Source organism: Salvia splendens, chromosome 15, assembly GCF_004379255.2.
Source record: "Salvia splendens isolate huo1 chromosome 15, SspV2, whole genome shotgun sequence".
Classification (NCBI taxonomy): Eukaryota; Viridiplantae; Streptophyta; class Magnoliopsida; order Lamiales; family Lamiaceae; genus Salvia; species Salvia splendens.
Genome location: NC_056046.1, coordinates 7,654,267 through 7,666,405, shown reverse-complemented (window position 1 = coordinate 7,666,405; position 12,139 = coordinate 7,654,267). Strand labels below are relative to the sequence as shown.

The 12,139-nt window shown below is 33.9% G+C and overlaps 1 protein-coding gene across 1 annotated transcript; it reads right to left on the bottom strand.

The window, feature by feature from the left end:
- Positions 1 to 4,391: 4,391 nt before the first annotated feature.
- On the bottom strand, positions 4,392 to 6,260 carry LOC121769392 (F-box protein At1g67340-like). Its single transcript, XM_042166189.1, has 3 exons — positions 5,944 to 6,260; positions 5,505 to 5,667; positions 4,392 to 5,351 (listed from the first exon to the last, which is right to left on the bottom strand). The coding sequence occupies exons 1-3, from the start codon at positions 6,192 to 6,194 to the stop codon at positions 4,641 to 4,643; spliced, it is 1,125 nt and encodes a 374-aa protein (XP_042022123.1). The 5' UTR covers positions 6,195 to 6,260; the 3' UTR covers positions 4,392 to 4,640.
- Positions 6,261 to 12,139: the final 5,879 nt, after the last annotated feature.

Here is a 12,139-nt window from a genome sequence, read left to right as displayed (position 1 = left end):
AGTGTGAACAAATTAAAAGTCCTCATAATAAAGAAGAAAATCAGCCAAACCTAAATTCTAAGAGCATTTAGTGCCTACAATTAATGTACTCCTTAATCTTTTTTTCTTCACCTCTATCTCACTTAATAATGCAGTAATTTGCGGCCATTGAACCTAATTCGAACTAATCTGTCAATTCAACATAACTAAATTCATGAAAATAATAATTACTAATAAAATTAAGTAGCCCGTGGCATATTGAAAAATCATGTAGAGAAATGTAGAAAAAGGTGATTTTTTAATGCCATCAGGTTAAAGCAATTGAACATAGACTTTCTTAGTTTCCATATGGTACTAGAATAAATATACTACGATGAATTTTAACCATATAGATCAATTATATTCAAAATCACTATTCCTGTTTTGGACTTCCATTTTTCGTTTATTAGGTATAATATTTTACGTTTGTTATGGCCTTGGAACTATTATCAATTGCTACTTGAATTTGTAACTATCAATTATTGAATCATATTATGTTTAGTAATTATTTATTCATGTATATATGTATATATTAATGGGAATTTTAATTTAGTTTGCCTAGCCAAATAAATTTCGTGGAGTTTATTCTGTCACTATCGAAAATTTAATGTTAGTCAATAATCAAAACCACGATCAATTGTTTTGAAGCAAAATGGTACTACTATGTTTTACTTTTTATCTAATAAGTTCGGGTAGTATTATACTATTATCATGTACATAAGACACATTGTCACGCTACAAATTACGTAAATTTTACAAAAATAATAAAAATGATACCATCTATTTGCAAAATTATTTAGGGTAAAAAATCAACCATCCCAAATTCCTAATATTTGGAATATAAATAAGTAATACTACTAAAGATTCAATATGTATATCAATTTTAGTTTTTGTTTTGCAAGAGAATAAATAATTAATATAACGAATATTATTTTACGAAAACGGCCATCGACAAATATTTTTGGTTTGTTCCACTCAATAAAATTTCCTACGAATTATTTGTGTCCAAAATTAGTGGAAAATTCAAATTTGTGGAACAACGAACACTGAAATTTTTTTAATTTCCGTTAAAATAAACACAAAAATACTAAACCCGAAGTAATATATTTTCTATCAAAGAATATCAAATGCGATCCAACATTTTCAAAAAATATATTAATCTCAACTCTTCAAATAAAATAAAGAGAAAAAAAGATCACCTAATTTTCTCTATTTTCTTGGTGAGATGTCAATTTACAATAGATATCACAACTATTCCTGCTATAAAGTATTAATGCACTGTGTTGCTGCTCTTTTTCAGGAAACCATACATTTTTATACTGTCAAAGAACTTACTCAAATAAGAGATGGAGTAATAATTATTTATAGTACTATCAGTTAGGGCTGGCAATTTTTGACACGACACGATAACACGATACGAACCGGCACGAAAATAATGGGTTTGGGTCAGAGCTTATTGGGTTCGTGTCCTTATCGGGTCGACCCGTTAAGGACACGAAAATTTCGTGTCGTGTTCGTGTCGTGTTCGTGTCAGGTTCGTGTTATCCGTTAACAATACGTGTCCGTATCGTGTTCGTGTCGTATCCGTGTTATCCGTTAACAAATATAATTTTAATATTATTAATTCTTATTATTTTCATTTTTAATAGGTTTAACCGTTATCAGGTCGTGTTGTTATCGAGTCGTTATCGTGTCATCTCGTGTACGTGTTGTTATCGTGTCGTGTTGACCCGAATTGGTTCGTGTCGTTAATGGGTTCGTGTCGTGTTCGTGTCGTGTTCGTGTCTGAGGGTTTCGTGTTCGTGTTTGAGGTTTTCTTAACGGGTCGTGTTCGTGTTTGTTGTTATCGTGTTCGTGTCGTTATCGTGTCGACACGATAACGACCCGACACGCACGATTTGCCACCCCTACAGTATCAGTTATCAAGCCATCAATATTTAACTATATTCTTGTTTTTTTTCCTTCTCGAAGCCTCTCTTCCTTATCTCTCTTCTGCTCACTATTCATCCAAATCTAGTTCGTTGCAAAAAAATCCAAAGTTATAATTAGTAGCACGTAACAAAATGGCGTTTAAGTAACTGATTATAGACCTGCTTCAAAGTTAGGGAACATATATATAAATTAACTCATGAAACTTACAAATTTAGGATTTTTTACCAACAAATAATTGTACATCCAACTAACAAAATTTAACATGGGATGTTGTTGTGATTGAAAATTAAGGAACGCAACTACTTTTTTTTTGCCTAGGTTTGAATTTGTGGGATCTGGTACTACTACACTAGTGTAATCATAGTGTGATGAAATAGTGCTCTCCTTCATTGCTTCCACTATCAGATATCTTGATATTTCAAAAATCTATTTGGTAAATTGGTAGTGTCAATTTTATAATTAAGAGTGTACATAAGGATTTTCCGTTCATACCAAATTCACATTAGTATAATATTGTTGTTTGTGACCGTAGTTCACAGTTTTATTTTTGGAACAATACATCGTACTAATGGACTTGAATTTAACTGTATATATTACTTGCAACTTTACTTATTCCCGATGTAGAATATAGTTTGCACCCCCAACAAACCTCTTCTCAAATCAAAACCACACATGTCACCATAGGTATTGATCGAGCCCACATAAGAATATTTGGAAACATGCAAAACAATCGACCAAACCCCAAGCCACATATGTCTGGCCCGAATCATGACTCTAATACCAACTGTGAGTCTTCTCAAAGTGTCTCGTACAGTGCTTATAAAGCTGAGATATCTATAGTATATTATTTGAAATTTTACTAACTTCTCGGTGTAAGATGTGGTTTGCCTGTCAATTAATGTCTAAACTTAAAAAAACAGATCCTAATCACAATAAGTGATGATTTCTGTAAGTTCCTAATCATAATTAGTATCATGGCGTCATCGTCATGCCTATGGGAGCATAGCTTTAATAATTATAAATTTCTATCTTTTTCTTGAATTTTCATCCTTTCTTTTAGCAAATGGGGGGCATAAAGCTTTCAAAACACTAAGACAGACACATTCTCTACCTGCAATTGCACTTGTCTGCTCTCTTCTCATAGTTACCTTTACCTTTACCTTCTTTTTAATCAATTATTTGCTTATTTTCTTTTATTTATATATACTACTACTATAAAGAGGAAAATAATATCTTTATCTTTTTGTGGTTCGGTCAACTCTTACTACCTGACATTTTTTGACCAAGCATAAAAGTGTGCATCAGAAAAAAAAACAGTATATTTGCTGGATTTGTCACTAGAATTACATGCTACCTAGGATCCTCTCTGGCAGCAATACTAACGACTTTTATAGAATCTTTAGTTGCAACATTTATTTATTTTTTAAAAAGAAATTAAGTAGATAATTGAACCGAACCGAACCGAACCGATATATCAGGAGTCGATGAACCGAGTAACCGGTCAGTTATAATCGATAAGTTTTTCAATTAATCAAAAAACAATCAAAACTTTAGAAGATGAAGATAGTGGAGGAAGACGTGTTGCAGGTACTTGCTTCATAGCAGGAAGGATGCGTGTCGCTGCTATCTGGAAGGTTTGGTTTAAGATGTGAATCGCAACTACTCAGAGTCAAAATGATGCGTGTACGTTTTTAAAAATTAATTCTCGTATTAAATGCAAAAAAACAATGAAAAAAGGAACTTAAAGTGAGCTAAGTAGGCTTCGAACATACTAGTTTGTGCTTATGAAGCACATTATATGATTATATCCACCAAGTTACAATCATTTTAAACTAAAAATGCTAAATTTTAAAAATTTAGTAAATGTTTATATCGATTTTCTGACTCTGTGGTTATAAACGACTAGTTATCGATTATAATCGATTAACCAGACTTTTGCTTGAACACTAATAAAAACCGAATGAATAAACCAACAACCCAAAACTTTTTATTACTATTAGTCCTCTTTGCCGCAAAATAGAACCTTAAATGTAAAAATAAAAGGGGCTTTGAGTGTAATTATATCATACAAAACTTTGGCAGTTTAATTATCCAAATTTCATTCACATTGTAGATTCAAATGAGCTTTCTCAAACTTCAGTCTTTACCCTAAAGTTAAGGCAGAATTCAAGCATATTAATGTGGTTGGCTATTTAGAAAATTTCACCTAATGATTTTCACTTGGAATCAATGTCACACTTTGTTTTGAAGAAATTTATCAAGAACTTCTAGCTAGCTGCCCATCATGTCCCACATCTCATGTGATAATGTTGTCAATTGAAGAAGTGTGAAAAGAGCCCAGCAACATCGCCCTTTCCCTTATCATTTGGTCCCCATTTCTGATCTACAATTATGATTCACATTACCTTATTCATATAATCATATTAAACATGACTAGCAAATCACCAAAACTAAGAAGAGGACTTGAATTGAATATTGTACTGCTATAAGTTCAATATTTGTTTTTATCGAATTTAAATCTCAATAAACTCTAGAACTAATGAGATTAATTAAGGGGGGAGAGAGAGACATCACTTTACATTCCTATACAAAAAAAACTTTGACCACAATTGTCCATCAAAAAATGACCCCAAATCTTTCTCTTCTCTACAATTTGACCCCCACATTCTCCATTATCTCTCTCGACTCCTTCAGCCGTTTCCGTCGTTTTCTCCGTCTTCGTCCGCCCACCGCTCCACGGGGGTGCACTCCGCCTTATGGCGGAGCTTCCAATCCAGCGCCTGACAAGCGCGGGAGCAGTAATTCACTGCTCCGCACACAGAGCACCGCCGGAACTCATGCCTCCTAGTCTCGGGCCGCCCACAGCCCGAGTGAGAACAAAGCCTCAAACCCGGTCCGGGCACTCCCTCGGCCAGGGCCGAGAACCAGTCCGATAAAAACCGGTTCACGGCGTGTGCCTCGGGAGCGGGCACGTTGCAGCCGAAATCGCTCAGCAAGGGGCACCCGCCGCCTCCGCCTCCGCCCCCGGCCACGTGGCCCCGGTGGTTACACGTCAGCCAGGAGCTCGGAACGACGGCCGAGGGATTCGAGGCGAGGACGACGGCGAGCTCGCGCGCGTTGGCCTGGACGAGGAAGCGGCGCCCCTCCGCGATGTTCTGCTTCACGCCGTAGCCGTCCTGCAGGCAGTGGCCGAGCTCCCGGAGCGCGTCGACGTGGCCGAGGAAGGCGGCGCGTGCGCACAGGGCGACCCCCGCGCGGAGGTCCTTGTCGTTCTTCGAGCCGCCGCTGCCGTTGAATTGAATCACGGCGAGCGAGTAGAGCGCGGCGGCGTGCGAGCCGATCGCCGCCTTCGCCATTAGCGATGCGCCGCTGCTTCGGTTTTGCAAGCAATAGAAACGTATCTGTTTACGGAAAATTAAATCATTATTACTGTTGAGAAATCTCAGTCGATTTTTTTTAATTTGTGAGATGAGATTTGCATGTATTGCCTAATTCGCAAATAAATTTTTAATTACTTTTTTAGAAATAAAACGAAAATTAATGAAAATACTAACCATGCCGAGAGTGTGGCAAGCTTCGATGTTTCCGCTATCGGCGCAGAGTTTGAGGAATCGGTGAGCCGACTCGGACCAGCTGCTAGCTTTAACGGCCAACATTTTATGAGAGGCTTTGGATAAGACCAGAGAATGAAGGCCTAATCCGTTCAGTCTTTTGCATCTGTTCATCGCAAAATTAATAACCGTTAGATTCAGATGTAGAATAAATTGAAAAGATAAGGAGATTAACACGAAGCGGAAAAGCAAAAACAGTTTCGATTAATGCGACAATCCGACATTCAGTTTTATTTTCCTTCGGATTAATCTCTCCTAACCGGCTTCCTAATTAGAGGATAAGCAACAGGAAGAAACGTAAAGGCTTTGAAAGATCTAAAATCATGAAATCTGTGAATTTCAACGAATTTTATTCAACAAGTAAAAAGGCAGAAATACATACGTCGTCAAAACGTTTACGAAATCGGCTGGACAGGCGGCGGTGGAGCTGAGCTTGCCGAGAACAGAAAGGACGAGATCGTCGGGTAAAGCATCGAAGAAATCGCATCCTTCGGTAACCTCCGGCGAGGTTTCAAAAATCGTCCGGCAGTCTCCGGCGAGGTCGACTTTCCTCCTCTTCGCCACTCCGCCGCTGCTATTCTCGACGCACCTATTCATCACTCTCGGATAACACAGCCCTCTCCTGGTTCTCATATCACTACGCGTTGTGTGTGTGCGTTTGTGTGTGTGATTCTTCTCTTCCCGTTTGGAGATAATGGCAGAAATGAAACATCCCCTTTTATATATAATAATCACAGAAATACGAGCCTACACAGAAATTAAAAAAGAAATCAAAAAACATAAATTCCGGTGGTACTTTTACCAAATTGGCCCCGTCGTTTCAGATTTGTCAGTATTTACCTAAAACAAGGTGGTCAAACTCCGTTGACCGGATCCCCACTTTTAACAATCGGTAAAAAAAATATTTACCGTTTCCCGCTAACTCTCTCTTAAGTATTGCAGGGTTTGTTTTAGAATCAGTTAATTTTGTTGTAAGAAACTAACTTCGGTTAATTTCGAACAGATTCTTGGGTAATTTTTAGAGAGTGGTGATAAAAAATAGGGATTGGGATGCACGCGCAATGTCACGCGTGGGGGAAAGGGGGGGTAAATAACAAATTCAGGTAGCAAAGTCTGGGCATCTCTTGAATGACCTAACCACTGAAGGTCAAACGAGTGATTCAGCACTCGCAGAGGTTAGTTACTCGCCTTTGTTTTTACTTGCCATTTTATGCATGATTTCGATTCTATTCTCCTTTTTTTGCATTTGGAATTTTCTGGAATTTCAAATTTTATTGCTATTATTATTCTTTTCCTTTTTATCATTTCAGAAAGAAACAATTTCGTAGCTGTAATTTGTTGGTGGAGATAAACATGAGTTGATTTTATTGTTTTGATTTGCATGAATTTCTTGTTGAAATCATATTTAATTCACTCCTTTGTTGGGAGATCTGTATTTATTTGTTTTTGTGGGAAAGTTGTGAGTGGGGTAGTGCTCATCTACTCATTGATTCTCATTCTAATGAGTTAGCAGTATTTATTGTATATGTTATGAAAATAAAAATAACAAATTAAACAACTCCAGTCTTTTTATGTCGAAATAAATGTAAAATTCAATTTACAGCACATGAATTTGCCGAGGCATTTTTTTCATTGAGAAATATAATGACCGGGAGAGTGGTAGAAAAAAAAAGTAAATAAATCTGTGAATTTAAGGAAAATAAATTAGAAAATATGAGGCTCGATATTTCTTCCTCGTAGCAGTTATTCATAAATATGGAATATTATATTTTGGAATTTAATTTTTTTAGAAGGATGAAATTTAAATCAAAAGGAAGCACCATTCCACTTAGTTTTGCCAAACTCAATCATTTTTGTGGCTCTACTTTCAGAAAGAATATTATCTACTTCAAAATTTGATTATTAATAACTACTATACGATTAGGAAAAGCATTCCGAGTAATAAAGAATATATACACACAAAATGTCAACCCTCTTAAAGGAAAAAATGTTTATCTCATCTCAAATATTAGAAAAAGTTTGATATCTCAACTAAATTCGAGAATCAGAATAATTTCTCATAATATGCTATGAAGAGATTATGGTGCATGAGGCCCTCTCTTTTTTAAATTCTATTGCAAACTCATTTGAATTACTAACGTACTACTATTACTTTTTGCTCATTTAGAAAGAAAAAGGTATTAAGATAGTGAGAAAGATGTTACACTCATGACTCACCTATGTAAGAACGCATATATTTGAATTTATTGTGTCATTTAATCAGCATTATTATATATATAAACGTGTGTGTGCTTACAAATAAACTTCAAAACGTCAACAGTTTCGCTTTCTAGATTTATTTTTGTTATATATATGTATTTTGATCTTCAGATGGAATATGTAATTAATATATTGATTTGTATTTCGTATCTTGGGCGAGTTGTCATATAAAATTATTATTAAAATGTTATAGTATATGCTAGTAATTCGTGGTCACATTAAGATACCTGAAAATAACATTTCAATATCATGTCGCCGTAAAATTAAACATTTCAATCACATCAATTCGAGACACGCTAATAATAAGAGATTTAGCTAATTGCATTCCACTCTCTTATTTTGCAAATATTATTTGCATAGTTTTTTTGAAAGTACAACTGAATGAATTATCTATGAAATATTGTTTAAATAGTTATATATGGTATTATGATTATAAATTTATTTTGAAATTGTTTACTCCAAGTAGTGCTGCAACACAATAAACATAGAGGATCATGCATGTTTGCAATATATAGAGTAAGTTATATATGCATAATTTATATAATATAATCAAATTCCAATAATACCTTGTTATAAAACTAAGGTCAAATATTAGTCTGATAATTATTTAATATCAGAAGTATGTAAATTACACTAACTGATATATGTAATTTGGTCATTAATGCAAAATAAGTTTTGAAAAATGATTCACATGACCTAAATGTTATCTTGCATTGTACTCCCTGTGTCCCACTTTAGGAGTTCCGATTGAGTTGTGCACATGTTTTAAGAAAGTATTTGAGTGTGTAATAAATAAATGTTGTAGTGGATATTGAGACCCACTTTTGGCATTTGTTTTAAGAAAGTGTTTAAGTAGTGTGTAATAAATAAATGTTGTAGTGGATATTGAGACTCACTTTTAACACTTTTTAAATTGAATTATAAGCATTTTTTAATAGTTTACTTCAACCGGGACTCCTAAAGCGGGACACACGAAATTGATCAACCGGGACTCCTAAAGCGGGACGGAGGGAGTACTATATATTTTCGAATTTATAATGACTTCTCTTTCTATTTATTATCTCAAAACTTTAATAAGTTTTGATAACTCTCTTTATATGAATTATTTTTAACTATATATCAAAATAAATATTTTATAAGGATTATAAAACGATATACATATAAGTATAAAAGTAAATTATTTATGTAATGGATTAAACTATACTCATTGACTGCAAAGTTTGACTTTTGAAAAATTAAAATTATATGTGAGACATATAGTAGTATAAAATTAAACAATTTGCAAGCACGTTATAAAAGTCATTCATCAATGAAACATAAATTGTTTGTGCTCTAAATTATTCTGTGTGTTTACTACTCTTTATTAATCAAACAATTAGACAAGAAGGCGTTCAAAACATGTGGCAAGGTGTTCCTCGCCACTAATTAGTGAAACTTTAAACAAAATTAAGTTTACAACTGAGTTTGGACTTTTGAGAACAAAGAAAACAATAATAAAATGAAGCAATGAAGCTCAATTTCGATTTTGCTAATCTTGTTGTACTACTTTTTAGTAAATACTACTCTCCCTCCATGACGGCTAGAAACTGTCAAATTCAAACTAAATTAGTGCATAATTAATTAAATCCAATTCAAACTATCAAATTCCATTACGGCTATTTGATTTTAGAGTCGGAATCGTTGTTAAATACAATTTCTGAGTCAAAAATAATTTCAACAAAATTCGAGAAATAGAATCGCAAAACAGTGTTTTTGACCGATATAAGCGGTAATAAAGATAAGTTGCTGTAGGCCCTACAAAATACTCGCGGAAACTTGAATTTACTAAAAAACCCTAAATCTTTATCCGAGGAATAGATTGAAATGCAATCGGAAATCACTAATTAGGATAAGTCGGGAGATGACGTGGATTTCAAGATGATTCGACCACTCATGTCAAACCACGACGGACCCACGTGTCCTACACAGAAACGTGGGCACTCCGCCTATTTCAGATATTATAATCCTGCTTAATTATATTTAACTGAAATCTTAATACAAATACCAACATTCAAAAATCACAAAAGAGATAATATTATTTTTTTATCGTTCTTCAGTTTCACATATTTTTAAATCGTAATACTTCTAAAATTAAAATAATTGATTACAAATTTTAAATTATTATAAACTCAAAATTGCATTCAAGTTGGTCGACAGTTTTGCTCAAATATTGTTGAAAATGGAAGATTTTTAATATAGTGAGATATCTTTTATTCACAATAGATTGTGTATCCAATTTTCGCAAACTCTCATTCAACTTGGCACTAAAAATGAAGATGAGATAGATGTATTGAAACATCAAGATGGAAGTGGCATCCCAACCTATCTTTATTATGTTATATATTATCCAAATTGCACAGTTGCCTTCATCGACACAATGTTTTATTTGGGTTGCACGGGAGAAGACATTGCAAAAAAAATTCAAAATTTATTGCAATTGAAATATTTTTTATATAGTGAAGTTATTTCATAATAAATGCGCATCCAACCTTAGCAGACTCTCATTCAGGTGGACATTGAAGATGGAGACGAGACAGATGCAATGAAATATCATGGCGTAAGTGGCAATCCAATAGCCTTTGCATGAATTTAACAACCTATCTTTATTATGTTGTTTATTATCTAAATTGCACAGGAGAAGAAGCTGTACAACAGGCTTCATAGGCACAATGTTTTTCAGGTTACACAAGGGAGGAAATTTCAGGATTTGCTCAAAATTTATTGCAAATGTAATTTTTCATGTAGTGAGATTTCTTTTATTCACAATTTAATGCGTATCCAACCTTCACATACTCTCATTCAGCTTGGCATTGAAGATGGAGACGAGATAGATACAATAAAACATCATGGTATAGGTGACAACCCAACAACCTTTGCATGAATTTAACCGCTCTCATCTAAATTGCACAGGTAAGAAATTGCATAGAAACCGTCATAGACACAATGTTTATTGCAAGATTTTTATAAGAAATTTGCTAAAAAATTATTGCAAAGAAAAGAAATTTTTATATAGTTAGATGTCTTTTATCCCCAATGGAATGCGTATCCAACCTTCACTTACTCTAATTCAACTTGGCATTGATGGTGGAGACCGAGATAGATGCAATGAAACATTACGGCGGAGGTGACACCCCAACAGCCTTTGCATGAATTTAACAACCAACCTTCATAGACACACACAATGTTTTTCAAGTTTGCACAGAAGAAGAAATTGCAAGATTTGCTCAAAATTTATAGTAAAAGGCAAATTTTTTATATAGGAAGATGTCTTTTATTCACAATGAATTGTGCATCCAATCTTCACAGATTCTCATTCAGCTTCACACTGAAGATGTAGATGAGATAAATGCAATAAAATATTATGATGGAGGTGGCGACCTAAAAATGTTTGCATGAATTTAACAACCTATCTTATTATATTATTTATTATCTATATTGTATAAATAATAATAACACATGTGGTTTTCTAATTTCTTACTTTAAAAATAAGAGTTGAATTTTTTTGGATATATTTCTTTTGAATTCAATTGCATGACTAATTGATACAAGTAGTAGGAAAATGAAAAATATGCAGAAGAATGGACAAATTGAGAATATATGAGAGATGTGAGAAGGAGTAATTCATAAAGAAGAAAATGGAAAATATATAACAAATTCTGATTAAATATTATTAAAAAGTAATAAAAGGAAATAAAAATTATGCCAATATTGTCGGCGTTTTTAAAAAAGAAATTGGCCGGTGACTTTCATGTAATGTAAATAAAATCATGAAGTTATGTGCACGTATCTGACAGGCGCGTGTACCGTGCAAGCACCTGTGTACCCACCCGTGCACGCGCCTGCACATGCGTGTGCGTGTCATATGCAAGCAGTTGTGTATTTGTATGATAATTTTAGTTACTTTTACTGTATTAACAAAGATAAGTTGATGTAATACATCAAAAACTAACAAACAATTTTATTCGTTGGTATTGGTTTAAATTATTAAATCATGAAGGAATATTCTGAGGTTAAATATAAAAATAGGTAAAATTATTAGCCATGTCGATAGAATATACTGAAAAATTAAAACAAAATATTCAATAACCAATCAATCAAGACAAAGTGGTCGGCATTAAAAATTATTGTCTTTGGAAATTAACTAGATGATTATGACGTTAAGATTTTGCTTCAAGGATTTAGAAATTACATTAGCGATGTTGACCACGTTTTTATGGTGATTATCATTTTAATTGTCGATTACTTTACTTAAAAGAGTGTGAATTCGGCTGCGTTTTCTC

What these genes read in the sequence shown, in the direction of transcription:
- LOC121769392 (XM_042166189.1), bottom strand. Translation starts at nt 6,194, where the DNA reads ATGAGAACCAGGAGAGGGCTGTGTTATCCGAGAGTGATGAATAGGTGC. An exon ending in TTCGTAAACGTTTTGACGAC is followed by an intron (nt 5,668 to 5,943) that starts GTATGTATTTCT and finishes TGCGATGAACAG; the next exon opens with ATGCAAAAGACTGAACGGAT. An exon ending in CTTGCCACACTCTCGGCATG is followed by an intron (nt 5,352 to 5,504) that starts GTTAGTATTTTC and finishes TTCCGTAAACAG; the next exon opens with ATACGTTTCTATTGCTTGCA.